Genomic DNA, 14832 nt, shown 5'->3' on the forward strand with positions numbered 1-14832 from the left:
GTGTAAGTAGTTGGGCAGAGAAGAGACCTGCCGATAGTTATACTGGGGAAAAAAAACAAAACTGAGGTATTAAAAAGTTAACCTTTCTTGTCAGCGTATAGAGAAATGATCATCCGATGCAAAAATGGTAAAAACTAACAAAGCCACAAAAGGATTGCCTCTTAAGGATTTAAATTAAGATACTGGATTGCCATTTTTATTATCCAAAAGTTACTCATTAATTATGACACACAGTATGTATCTGCTGGTTTCTGGGCACTCTAAGTATCTATTTCAAACAAAAGGCTACATTCTCAATTTTTTATATTTTGTTTTTATTCAAGAGTTTACTCACAGGCAGCACTTTAAAATCAGGCTTTTAAAATTAAAGGCCAAAACTAAAAAAATTTGCAAATAAGACACTGCTAAAAGAATGATCGTCTTAATAATTTAAACCCTAAAATGTCCTGTGGAGTTAAAGTCTTTACACATAAATGCGTAAGATTGGTATCATTGAAAATAATCGAAAAACCACAGATGGCGGGCAAATTTGTCAATGAAGATAAACAGCAGTTTCAGCCTTCCAGGGTCTGAACACCAGCAATTAATTCAGCTTGTGAGAGAAGATGCTTCAGAATTTGGCCTTTAAAGTCTCTTTCTCCAACAGCAAATCAGCATATCTATGCTGAAGTTCCTTTTCTCTTTCCTGCTGTCGCTGAACATCTTCTTTTAGACACTTGAAGAAATAAAAACATTAATTATTTCACAGGTAAGCACACTGAAAATTAAAAATATCTTATGGTACTTTATAATCTTACAAACAGCTGAGTTAGGTCAACACTCTCAAGAGTTAAGTATTCCCCTAAGAGAAATAAAAATAGCAACTACTTTTGCTATAAGACCGGTGCTGTGGCCACTCTTTGATTTGGTCATACATGTACCAGCATTTGTAAAATCTCTGCTATCTCAAATAAATAAGCCATCACTGTCCTATGAACACCCACCATGCACTTAAATAAGCCCTGGTTGCCATTTATCTGGGCATGGACTTTTCACGCACATTTGGCAAATAAAGTTAAACCAAATCTGGCCAAAGGAATTTGATGCTCTGGGATGACTAGCTATATTATATTTTCAGCTTTCTAAATTACAAAACAAAAAGACATCATCGGTTTAATTACCTCAGAGAGCTGTATGAATGGGATGCAATTAAGTTTCAGGGGGGGAAATCATAGGGTTATATATTCTATTTCATAGTGTATCTACGTGGGAAACAAAAAATTAGTAAAGGAATAGTCTCTGTATCCACAATGGCCTGGCCTATCCATCTACACACAGGCCATTCTAGATAAGAAAGTCAAAAATTTTAGGCTTTCATTGAAAAAAAGCCAGACAATGTCAAATGCAAACAACAGCCTGCACAGGCAGGCAAAAGAGGGAAACCCTGACTATTCTTCAGAGTTCTCTTTCTAAGCAGGGCTGCAAGGCAATAATGGTACCTCTAGCCTCCGGGGAATAGCAGAATCTTCATGTTTCTTGAGCTCTTCAAAAGTGCGTAACTCCAAGTAAGCCTGCTCAATCTGGTCCCATAAGTCATTCAGCTGTTTCATGAGCCCCATCGCACGAGACTGGTAACCCCCAAGCAAGATTTTCATCTTCTTTTCCATCTTCGCAGCTCGCTTGGCTTCTGTCGTCATGTGACCCCTGTTTATCTGGGGGCCAGGGGGAGATCACATCATGAGAAAAGCATTCTCAATAACAGGACAAAAAAGGTACAACTGCTCACCTACCGCCTCAAAGCAAAAGTACAGCAGATGCGATCCCCATCTTATCACCTGTGACATTTTTCACACAACCAGAGCAAAGCCACCTGGCTTTCCCAGGAGCCTGGAGGGCTACAGTCCATAGAGCTGCAAAGAGTCAGACATGACGGAAGCAACTTAGCATGCACACAGAGCAAAAAATCATAAAATCTATATGGAACCATATATGCCAGACCCAGAATGCCAAAGCAATCCTGAGGATAAAGAACAAAGCAGGAGGCATAACCCTCTCAGACTTCGGACAATATTAGAAAGCTACAATAACCAAAACAGCATTGGTATTGGCACAAAAACACACAAATGGATCAATGAAACAGAACAGAGAGCCCAGAAATAAACCCATACGCCTACAATTAATCGTCGACAAAGGTGGCAAGAATATACAATAAGGCAAAGACAGTTGCTTTAGCAAGCAGTCTTGGGAAAGTTGGACAGCCACAAGTAAGTCAGCCACAAGTACATTTTCTGAGTGAAGTCAGAAAACACCCTCATGCCTTATACAAAAATAAGCTCAAAATAGCTTAAAAGACTTAAAGATAAGACATGATACCATAAAACTCCTAGAAGAGAACACAGGTAAAACATTCTCTGACATAAATCATACCAACGTTTTCTTAGGTCAGTCTCCCAAGGCAATAGAGACAAAAGCAAAAATAAGCAAATGGGACCAAATCAAACTTTGAAGCCTTTATAGAGCAAAAGAAACCATAAGCAAAATGACAAGGCACACTAAGGACTGGGAGAAAATATTTGCAAATGATGTAACTGTCAAGGGCTTAATTTCCAAAATATGCAAGCAGCTCACATAACTTAATAGCAAAATAAAATAAAAAATTAAAAAATGAGCAGAAGACCCAAATAGACTCCAAAACAGACTAACAGGTGGCTAAGAGGCACATAAAAACACTCATCATCACTAATCATTAAAGAAATGCAAATCAAACCTACAATGAGGTACCAGCTGGTCAAAACGGCCATCACTAAAATGTCTACGAATAACATGCTGAAGAGCGTGCAGAGAAAGAGAACCCTCCTCCTACACTGTTCATGGGAATGTAAACTGATGCAACGCTATGGAAAACAGCATGAAGGTTCCTCAAAAAACTAAAAACAGAGCCACCATATGATCTAGCAACCCACTCCTGGGCATACATTGTGACAAAATCCTAACTCAAAAAGCTACACACACCCTTATGTTCACAGCAGCACAATTCACAATAACCAAGACATGGGAGCAACCTAAATGTCCACTGACACATCAACGGATAAAGAAGATATCGTATATCTGTATCTATACACACACACACACACACACACACACACACACACACGATCCAATACCACTCAGCCACTAAAAAGAGTGAAGTAATGCCATCTGCAGCAACACGCACGGACCTAGAGATTATCACAGTAAGCAACGTAAGTCTGAAGGATAAAGACAGATACCATACGATACCACTTTTATGTGAAATCTAAAATATGACACAAATGAACTTACCTATGAAACAGAAACAGACTCACAGACATAGAGAACAGACTTGTGGCTGCCAAGGGGGAGGGGGTAGGAGAAGGATGGACTGGGAGTTTGGGGTTAGCAGATACAAAATATTATGTATAGAAGGGACAAATAACAAGATCATACTCTATAGCACAGGGAGCTATATTTAATATCCTGTAACAAACCACAATGGAAAAGGAAAAAAAAGAGTACATTATTCTTATACTTCAACTACCATAATACAAAATTAGGCTTAAGAAGGGTTTCTCTTACACTTGAACAGTTTTACAGTTTAGTCCCAAATAAGTTATTCATAATAACTTCACCCATGATCCAAACTCAAAGCAGGCTTGAATTTCACAGTATGGGGAAAACTAATTTCTACCTCCAAAAATAACTCCTGCTATCATTAATCCTGGGGCTGGCAGTTTTGGGGGCTGGCAGCGATATACCTTCACCACCCGTATCTCAAAAATGCACTTCTATATATTATACATTAAGCACATTTAAAATAACTGAATAATACTCAATTAATATACCACAGCTGTGATCAAAACAATCCCCTCAAAAGTATAAAATTACTATATTATTTTTATAAAGTTATAATCGTGAACTTGGCACAAAACCTATAAAGGAGAGAATATCACATTAGGCAACAACAACAAAAATGTTTTTAACTTTTGAGGAGCAGAAAGACTCCATAAAATTAAGAGAAATAACAATTTTCCTCTTAAATATGTACACTGAGCACAAGTGGGTTGCCTCTCAGATGATTCTAAAATTAGGTGAAAAAAATTTTAAATGTATAGATTCAAAAAGAACTGGAGAGGGACACTTAGCAGAAGGTTTCAACAAAATTCTAGAGCTGCCACAGAGAAAGCCTCAGTTTAGAGGGTACAAGGGAAAGTTGAGAGGCAGCAGGCTGTGATGCAGAATCCCATCAGTATAACGCCTTCTCTGGGTATACATTCTACATCCCACTTCACCATGACCTGCAAATACTTGTTTCCAACAAACAACACTTGTAATTGTGAGGTCAAAGTCTCAGGAATAATTACTAAATCTGTGTCAATTTCTTTGTGTCCGTTTTTCCCTGCAACTTCTTTCCTCTCCTACCACCCTCCAAACTGATTCCATCAAGTGACTTCTAAAAGCAATCAAAGCTCAGTAGTTTCAGGATAACATATACCCAAATGATACTCTGTAATTCATAATAATATAATTGAGAGTACCTGTAACAAGGGAGACAGTGACAATTTTTTTCTGAAATATTAAATGTGAGGGTGGAGGGGGGGTAAATAAGTAGAAATGGTACCATGGGAAAATGTTGTCAAATATACAATATTGATAAGAAAACTGTTCATAGGATGTTTCCTTAAATATTTAGAAACAATATAATCACCAAAACAAATATATAGCTTTCCATTAAACATTCACGTCAAAGCATTATGTCTGATATAAAAATAAACATGTCAATCTCAATGCTTTCTTTTTTTTTTAGAATATGTAAGAACAGTATGGCAAAACCAATACAGTATTGTAAAGTAAAATAAAGTAAAAATATAAATAAATAAATAAAATAAATTTTTAAAAAAGGAAGTTAAAAAAAAAAAAAGAATATTTAAGAACATCAAAAAATGCCATGTTCCCCAAAATATAAAGTACACTTCTACTAGAAAAGTAATACTTCATACCTATCCATCTCCAGGTTACTTTATTGAAGCCAAAGTCAAATAAGCCCAGGGCAGAGGGGGTGGCAGGGAAGGGACATATTGTATGGGTTCCTTAAGAACATGAGCTAGATCTAAACTTAATTAACATAAAGCTCATTTAAAGCCTCCTGTCTTCAACATTTTATAAAAGTTAAAATAAGCTCTTATTCCTCTGCAATGCACTTAAAGATTAAATCCATTAATAAATAATGTCCTTTATAAAAGAGTCATTTTCCTCCAATAGATAACAAATTAAAGTGAGTTCCACAGCAAAGATACATCTACTAAGAGTCAGGAAATACTCAAACAAATCAGTAGTGCCGTGCAGTGAAGTGAGTCACTCAGCTGTTTTGAGTTGATGTAGGTTATTTAACCTCTGTATTTCCATTTCTCCATCAATAAAATGGCAGTTATCACTAAAAGTTACTACATAAAGTACAGAAAAGCCCTTAGCCACCCAGTAATATCTGGCACAAAGCAAGCAGTCAACAAATGTTAGCTCTGATTATAATTATTACAGGTACTAAGAGGTTAACCATTTTGCTCTCCTCTCTAATGGACCAAGGGACTATGGATGACAATTTAAAATCTTTTAAATTTCAACTTTAATTTTAAAAATGACAGAGATCTCCTCTGGGAATAAAGCAAGGAAAAGACAGCTGTTTCTTAAGTGAGCAGTCTGCCTCTTTAGGACCACCACACCAAGTACCAGGTACTGGAGTACATCTTTTTAAGCCAATGCTCTTCAACCCCAGCTAAACTTAAAAGGGGCTTCCCTGGTAGCTCAGCTGGTTAAGAATCTGCTGGCAATGCAGGAGACCCCAGTTCAATTCCTGGGCTGGGAAGATCCCCTGGGGAAGGGATAGGCTACCCACTCCAGTATTCTTGGGCTTCACGGGTGGCTCAGCTGGTGAAGAAATCTGCCTACAAAGCAGGAGACCTGGGTTTGATCCCTGGGTTAGGAAGATCCCCTGAAGAAGAGAAAGACTACCCACTCTAGTATTCAGGCCTGGAGAAGTCCATGGACTGTATAATCCATGTGACTGCAAAGAGTCAGACATGACTGAGTGACATATGTTTGTAAATTTAAGAAGTTAACTGTAGAGTTTTTAAAATCTATCCGTGCAGAGACTCTTCTTTACATGGTCTCAGACTACTGCATTTTTAAAGCCCTTAGTTTGCAGGAGGCAATCAGGATGGAGAATTCTGTTTCAGCCACTGTCATTACCGAAGCTAGGTGTCAGCTGTTTTCTCTTAACCAGGCCTACCAAAATGTCCTTATTTCCAATAATAAGTGAACTAAATCCGTAAGTTAGTTGCATTAAGTTCCTGATACTATAATTCAGTGTGTTCCAACAATAGCAACATTAGACACTCTAGTCACATGTGGATTCAAATACACATTCCAAAAACCTTAACAGTAAACAATTTCAAATTAATATATGCAGTGCCTTTTTAAAAAATTAGTCACACAAATTATCATTTTCATTGGCTAAGATAATTCAATTAGCTATACACTGCACACCATGGAAATTCAATTTCCAATTTGGTGTAACAACATAACACTTAGGCTCAGAAAGTGTTTAATTAGTCATCAAGGCACATTTAGTATGACTTATATCTGGGAATTACTTCACCTCACACAGTTGAGTCATTTATTATTCCCAAAACACCAAAGATTTTAAAACTGCAAAGTTTCCATTTAATATGAACAATTTTATTTAATTTAGCTCAAGCTTTATTAAAATCTTCAGGCTCAAATACTGTGCTAAGATTTCAAGCAAATATGGAAATAAATTTTACAAAAAATTAAAGTACAGAAAAAAAAATTAAGTCAATTATATGAAAGTGTCAGTCGCGTCAGTTTGCAGCCCTAAGGACTGTACCCTTCAGGCTCCTTTGTCCATGGAATTCTCCAGGCAAAAATGCTGGAGTGGGTAGCCATTCCTTTCTCCAGGGATCTTCCCAACCCAGAGATGGAACCCGGGTCTCCTGCAGTGCAGGCAGATTCTTTACTGTCTGAGCCACCATAGAACCCCCAATAACTATTATGTTAGTACAAAAATATAAAGAAGAAACATATAAAGTATATGTAAATATACCTTAAATGTAAAGAAAGGAATATAGCTTTTAATATTCAATTCTAGCTTATCTTACATCTGCCATCTGATCATTAAAATGTAAAGGACCATATCCACATAGTTGGTAAAACGCTTGACCTATGACTGCTCAATACATTTTAGGAGGGAAAAAAACTAACCTATGAAGTCTGGCCTTTTTCTAGCCAGTAAATCTCAAGCTTGAACCATACATGCATACATGGAACACATCTAACTTGCATCAGCCCCAGCTCCCTCACCCCACATGCATACACAGAAACAACATTAAAGTCCAACAGAGCATAAAAACTTTTTTAAAAAATAGACAGAATCAAGAAGAACCAGGCTCTGACTTAACTAGATTAATATTTTAAGCCCTTTTTAAAAATACAACTAAACGCTAGCAACTGCCCTGAAGGACAACTTATTTTCAACAAAAAAGTATTGGTTTAGGGAGCTTATACTACTTCTTACAGGTGATTTACCAAAAGTTCTTCCAAAAACTGATTTCAAACCACTGCATTTATAGTTCATTTATCAAAAGTTGTCAAAAAATGTTTTTCAAATCCTTAACTGCACTTAGAGACATACTTTAAAGTCTTCTTAAAACAACTAACAAACTTAATAATGGAATTAGAATTAAATACTTTGTTCACCTGTCACCAGACAAGCCTCCCAAATATGGTTATAATGGAAGTTTGTGCTTAAATATGTATCAGCACAAAATTTCTTTTGATTTTAAATAAAGTTCACTATAACTATTAGGATTTTAAAGTAGGACAACACTGAATATAATAAAAGCTGACTACATCCAAAACAAAAGTGTAAAATTCAATTCAAGAAGAGATGAATGAAAATATATCTACATATAAATGTATAGGGGGACCAAGCTGACGAATTTCATGCATCATAATTCTGTTTTACGATATGATGTCTGGAACTTGTTTCAAATAGCGGGGAAGGGGAAATGATATGAAATAAGAGTGGCTATGAGCTGATGGCTGTCACAGCTGGGTGATAACACACTAGGACTCATTACACCAGTCTACTTTAGGGTATATTTAAAAATTCCCATAATAAAAGTTTTTTTAAATTTCAAATTCAGTGTCTACTCCAAAGGATAACTATTTTGTTTTGTTAAGACTATACACCACAAACCATGAAACATCAATATAATGGAAACATTAAAATAGAAGTATGTCAACTGTCTCAACATGCCAAAATAAACAAATGAAACGTTAAAATCCACAATTTTGTAAAATTCATTTGTACGAAACAAAATGTGAGCCTTTGAGTATTATTCAAATCTCTCTCCTAAAGTTGACCCATGTCTCGTATTTCAGACTTTCATCAAAATTTATAGAGCAAAAACTTAGCCACCCTCTTACTCAAGGTAAAGTTATTTCTTGGCACCTTATACCATCAAATCTAATTAAGCTAACACTAAGAGTGATAATGAGCCACTTTACCTGGTGGCTCAGCAGTAAAGAATCCACCTGCCATGCAGGAGACCTGGGTTCAATCCGTCAGGAAGACCCCCTGGAGGAGGAAATGGCAACCCACTCCAGTGTTCCTGCCTGAGAAGTCCATGGACAGAGGAACCTGGCGGACTACAGTCCATGAGGTCACAGAAGAGTCCAAACAAGGTAGCGACTACACAAGAGTGATACGACCCTGAGAGACTTGGGAGAGGATTCCTATCCACTAAAACTTACCAACTGTAAGGCACCCCCTATCTTATTTCATCTTACATTATTTCAAGCTCTCACTTCCATGAGATAAAAACTATCACCCAAATTTTATAAGTAAGAAACATCTGAGACCCAGAGAGGTTAAGTAACTTGCCCTAGGCTACACAGTCACCAAGAGATGAAGTTCTGCCATTGTGTCTACTTGAAAGCCCAACACTAGGGTACACTGCAGCTCAACCAGATGTCCTCTCTGCCTCAGTCCGTAAAATGCAAACTTGCCTGAAGAAATTCCAGCTGCGGCGCTAGATGGCTTCACGCCACCAGACAGTTCCCTGAAAAATTATTCCACACACACATAAACAAGATCTCAATTAATGAACTTGCCCATCATTCCTTCCCTGATTTAGACATTAACCTGTATATAGCTACTTGTAAAAATTTTATTTGACACTGGAGAAAAGCTTTCAATTTCCCCAGCTTACATTTTTTAATTCCGAATTCTTTTATTCTTAACAAGCTACAAAACTATAGGAAAAACATCTCTCAGAAAAATTTTATGGGGAAAAAAAGTTTAACAACTTTTTGAGAAGCTGGGCAGAATATAACTAGAATTATTAGAGATTTCACCAAAGCTAATCTTTTGCCACAGGCTTTAAAAGAGTATAAGTGATCAGGGTTTTGTTTTTTTGAATGGTAATTATAATATTATACTAGAAAATGAATGGAGTAGTACCTGGTGATCCCAATTTAGTTTTAAAGACCTTTATCCACACACTGATATGTGTGGCTGTACATATATTAAATCTTTTTCTATCATATTTAATCTTATATATACACACCCCAAGATGTTTAATGTGATTACACTTGAATGGTAGGCTTTTCTCTTTAATTTAAAATTTTCTACAAAGTACTGGTATTATTTTTAGAAAAGACGCCTACAAATGTTATTTTTTAAATGCATAGAAGAGAAACTGTCTAAAAAAGACTGGCCAGAGACCAATGGAAAACTGATGGTCCCCAGGAGATGAATCAGTGGAACCATAAGTGTTTCCTCGGGTCATTACAAAAGGGAGCTGTATGGGACTTATAAAAGTGTAATTGTTACTCTCAAACTCACTAAGTTTGTTAAGGTTACGAAGCTTAAGTAATTCCAAAATAAACACATTATCCTTGGGTCTCCAATACTGTCCTCAGTTAAAGTCTGTTACAGTGAGGTTCAGAAACATTAAGAGCATCCCTCACTGAAATTCTTGCTCGGGGACCCAGATAATAACCTTATACCACTGGAAAAACAGGTTTCAGAATACCTAAAATAAATATAAAGTTAATGGCAGCTCCACTTCCTAGTCAACATGATCCTATAGTAGTAAAGATGTGATTTCAACCATCGAAATGTTTGCAAACAAGAGCCCATGAGTGATACTCCTTTAATCTCTATACTGCTCATTAGCATTGTTTTAGCAGTGAGCCATCCCAATATTGATGAGATCCAGGTCCAATTAAGTGATTATTAGTCAGCATCTATCAGTTAGCAACCATCAGACTGCCTCCCTAAAAAGCAAGCTAAAGCAACAAGGCAAAACCTTACTAAACACACTTCCAAGAACAGAAAAGTACCAATAAAGCATTGCCAAGAGCATTTTACATTTGCATAAGTTAGGAAATGAAACCCAACAACTACAAGAAACAAATTCAACTCAGTGCTGAGGAATAATGAAAGCAACACCGTTGTTATCACAGGAGATCTCTGGTCTAGCTTCCAGGTTGCCGCTAGAAACAACCAAGAAATCTGTTAGTGCCTTTAAGGCTGATGGCAGAGAGGAGAACTTGAGAACTGAGAATGTTCCAAGTACTGAGGACTTCTCGCCTGTCACCGCACACCACCCCACAAACCCGCTCCCACCCACACAAGAGCCTAAGTGTAAACCTGCTGAGATACAACAACATACCATCCCTACACCCTCAACTGCACACCAGCTTAATCCTTACCCTAGGTTCTACGGGAAGTTTTATCTTATGTAAAAATAAATGACGATCACTGAGAAAACAGGATCCACTGTGCAGCTAATTTTGCTGAAATATAACCATCCGGGAAAGTCAGGGGTCCCCAAACGAGTTCTACAAACACACTGAGACGGATTTTAAATGTGTTATCTGTGTTCTTTAAGTTACTTTATTTCCAAGAAGTCAATGTCACATAGTATTTCTTGACTAAATTGGTTGTGCCAGTAAAATACAGGGAGAAGTATTACTTCTGGACCTAGTTTCCACCTCTAAGGAAAGCCTTTCCATTTTCACAGCTAACATGACAAAATCTACTTTTCAGCCAAACTTCCTCAACACAGCAGTTTAGATACAATTTCAAATACTATTAAATTTAATGGCAGGCCTAAATTCAGACTTCTCATTTCACTTTTGCACCTACTGGAAATTATTTCACTCAAAATAATTACGTCTTCAGACGATTTCTTATTTCCACTTAAAGTGGAAACAAATTAGAACACTTCAAATTCTATTTGCACTTCCCAAATACAGTAATGACTCATTTATCTGGCATCATCGGAAAATAAGGTTCTCCACGTTAAGTGTTTTCCAGATAAATGAAGTCTAGAGGAGCAGAAAGCTCATCCGCCTGGTTCCCTGCTGTATCCCCAGGGCCTAGAGCAGGGGCTGGCACACAGCAGATGCTCAGTAACACACACTAAATGTGTGATTAAATAAAGGCCTAAAGTTCTTTTACTTTCAACCGTTTGATGAAAATTCTTCTACACTGGCCATCCTTCTTTTTCTGTTTTATAGAAACATGACACTGAACAGAAATTAAGTTTCTCTTTTAACTGGAGTATCCCCATGAACAGCAAACATGCTACTCCTACCGAATACACCTATAATGCCTTCAGAAGCTATTCAAATAACATGGCCTTTTGCCACCATATTTAAATGGCCTCAACATGCTGTGTTTTCATAACTTTCCTTTTCTGATATTAGCTGTCATTTCTGCTTGCAGGTGCTGCCATATTTTACACACAGATGTCTGGTAAAGTTCCAAAATTAATTCTATCTCCTAAGCAGAATAAAGTATGTGGACTTGGTTAGTCTTTCCCACTTGCTTCTGACCTGTGACTATCTTCTGATTCTATTTATTTAACGGACTCCTTGTACCAGCCAAAACATTCTACATAAAATCTGAGATGGTTCTAACTAGTTTTAAATGAGAATCTTAAGGATTTTAATTTAAGTTCTAAGTTTCAAACACTAATCATGAGTAATGGCTTGAAGACTAGCTCCAATATAAACCTCAGGGCATATTTTTTTAATCCATATAGGAGACACCAAGCATGACAAAGCTGGATTTCATCTTGCTTGATACGGTGTGAGAGGGTCCTAATTTAGATTCACTGTTCCAGAGTTCATGGCAGCAGAACTCAAGCCCACTGGCAGTCATGTACTGTGCTCAGCACAGCCAGGCACATCTCCCTGAACCGAAGAGTGGAAGGATAATTTAAGCACAGCCTTAAGTTTATATAATACAACTAGAGTTCCTTCCCCACAACAAACTTTGAATAATGTTTATAATTTAGCAATCAACTAAAATGATGAAAGAATTACCACAATTGAAATAAAATATTTATGTATTTCAAATCAGGAGAACTGTGTCTTCAAAAACTAAAATAAGCTAAGACAAATCTAGTTCTGAATTAGGGATGGATACAAATAAAATGGGGGATTTGTTTATTTGTGTTTTTGAGTCTCTTTTCTTCTTTTTAAAGACTTAATGAACTTTCATTTGAAATAAGCAGAGTTTACTAAATTAAAGGATTTGATTACGTGTTCTTTAAAAGTAACTAGCTGAGTAAACATTAAAGCAAGTTATCCAGGAGTCAAGAAAAGAAAAATTACTTCAGACTGTTTTATGAATATTCTTCCAAAATCACCAATCCTTCAGCAAAAATAGTTCAACGGAAGATTTCGGTTCCTGGTACTGAACTGAACAAAGAGAACCACATGTTTCTAATGGTTGCTCATAAACGACCCAAATAAATCTCCAAAAGAACAGCAGTGGTTCTCTCTGTATTTTTCCCTTCAAAACTCACAAGACCAATTCAACATAGAAATAAAAATTACTGTACTTTATGGCACCACTCACTTTGTGACACATTTATTTGCTGTCATGAAAGTTAGTGCCTCAACAAAGTAAATGAGATTTGGGGAAAAAACTTTTTTTAATATTTTAAACAGCACAAAATGTCCTTACCATTTGAGCAATAGTTTGCCCACCTCAAATGAGATTTTCAAACCAAGTGAGAGACCTAAGCATTTATATATAAAGGTTACAAGGAAGCTTTCCAAATAGCTTTCCAATCAATTATGATGCTGACCTTAGAACAGAATTACACTGCTAACTACCACTTATCAGAAACGAAGCCTACACAACAGAAAATATAACTTAAATTTAACCACTGATGTTCTTTTTACTTTCCCTGACTTTGTGAATTAAATCACGGAGCAACAGCACACCCTGCTGGAAGTCAGTAACACAGCTAGAGTAACCAGTAGCAACGGACTGTTAAAATTTCACCCAAGATGAAAATCACTTCAGGAAGAAACTCTGATTTCCCACCAAATAAAAGAAGTTCACAAGCATTACCATTAGGTGCCTAGACATATGACCTTAAAGGTAAAATTAAAAATTAACTGAAGTTTACTGCTTTTTCCAGCTCATTTCCCTAGCTTCACACAGCCCCAACCACTCCAAATGACTTCACTATTTTTTTATTTTAACCCTAAATAAAATATATTCAAATCTACTTTCTGCAAAGAGAAATTGGTAATCACATAAGAGGAACTTGAAGCCACTTTCTGCACGTGACTGCCTGAAGCACCTCTTTCTACTTCCCATCCCAAGATATCTTGGCCTCAGAAACATCCCTGAAGACCACTATTAAGAATTCACAAGGCAGCCTAGCAGTCCATGAACCACAATTTACATACCACTGGCAAAATTCCTACACAGATTCTGGAATTCAAAACATGCAGACTATATTAAGAAACCACATGCTATGAAATTCCCATCGAGTACCTTTCAACATTTTCACAGACGTGAAAAATCATGGAAGCCACTGTCTAGGTAATCCAGCTCAGCGCTCTCCCTGTCACAAACTCACAAGAATCAGAGAGTGAGCAGAAAGGTACTTATGTTTTTTAAGTGTGCCCTCTTGGTTACAGAAAGAAAGCTCCCTGGTACACTGATCTCCCTCCTTAGAGAAAATTGCTATTTCAGCACTCATCTACACTGGTCTGAGTGACCAGTATTCACTTTTTGGCTCCTTGCTCCCACATGTAAAAGGTTCTGACTGACCTGTGGTCAACTTAGAGCTCTCTTTATCACAAAGCCCAGCCATTCTGAAAAACCAATGCAGATCAAACACTTCAGTGCAGTGCAGTTTTTTCTCAAGAAATTCAAAAACAATTACATCTATTTTTCTCAAGTTGTATGAGTTTCATTCATCAGAGGTATGAGTTTGATTCATCATTTCAATCAAAGTACAAATTTAAGGTTAAATATTAAAAGGATACCAACCTCAAGCCTCTTTTCCAGCGACTCAATTCTGTCCTTTTTGCTAGCAAGGTTGGCCCGGGTATAGCGGCTCTGCCCAGGAAGATACAAAACTTGACTGTAGCACTCTTCCCACACCTGGTTATAAGCTTCACTTGAGAGTTCTCCATGGCTCATACCTTGTTTGACCACTTCCATCTCCTGTACCAGAACATCCTGAGCCTGTTCACAATAATAATTTCAGTAAGCTTGAGTACTAGACACACCTGCCATCAATAGAAAGTTTTAAAAGACTGGCCTTTCCCTCCCTGAGCAAAAGCAATGAGCTTTGGTTGACTGTTTTTTGGAAGGGGGTTATAAATATCTAAGTGAAACAAATTAAGAAGTCTAGAAATCAATGCAAATTGATCTGAAGAGTCAGGCATCCATGTATTACCCCCAATAATATAAACATTCTTTGCCTTCACTCATTA

The 14832-nt window shown here is 37.0% G+C and overlaps 1 protein-coding gene across 1 annotated transcript in view; it reads right to left on the reverse strand.

Moving 5' to 3' along the window:
- Positions 1 to 317: 317 nt before the first annotated feature.
- The window catches only part of CDC5L (cell division cycle 5 like), a 40763-nt gene continuing 26248 nt past the window's right edge, over positions 318 to 14832 (reverse strand). The window contains exons 14-16 of the mRNA XM_052648455.1: positions 14384 to 14581; positions 1479 to 1691; positions 318 to 715 (exon numbers count right to left, since the gene is read on the reverse strand). Coding sequence (XP_052504415.1) covers positions 611 to 715; positions 1479 to 1691; positions 14384 to 14581 — 516 coding nt within the window. The 3' untranslated portion in view covers positions 318 to 610. The remainder of the gene's footprint in view (positions 716 to 1478; positions 1692 to 14383; positions 14582 to 14832) is intronic.

The sequence above is a fragment of the Budorcas taxicolor genome, chromosome 11 (genome assembly GCF_023091745.1).
Source record: "Budorcas taxicolor isolate Tak-1 chromosome 11, Takin1.1, whole genome shotgun sequence".
Taxonomy (NCBI): Eukaryota; Metazoa; Chordata; class Mammalia; order Artiodactyla; family Bovidae; genus Budorcas; species Budorcas taxicolor.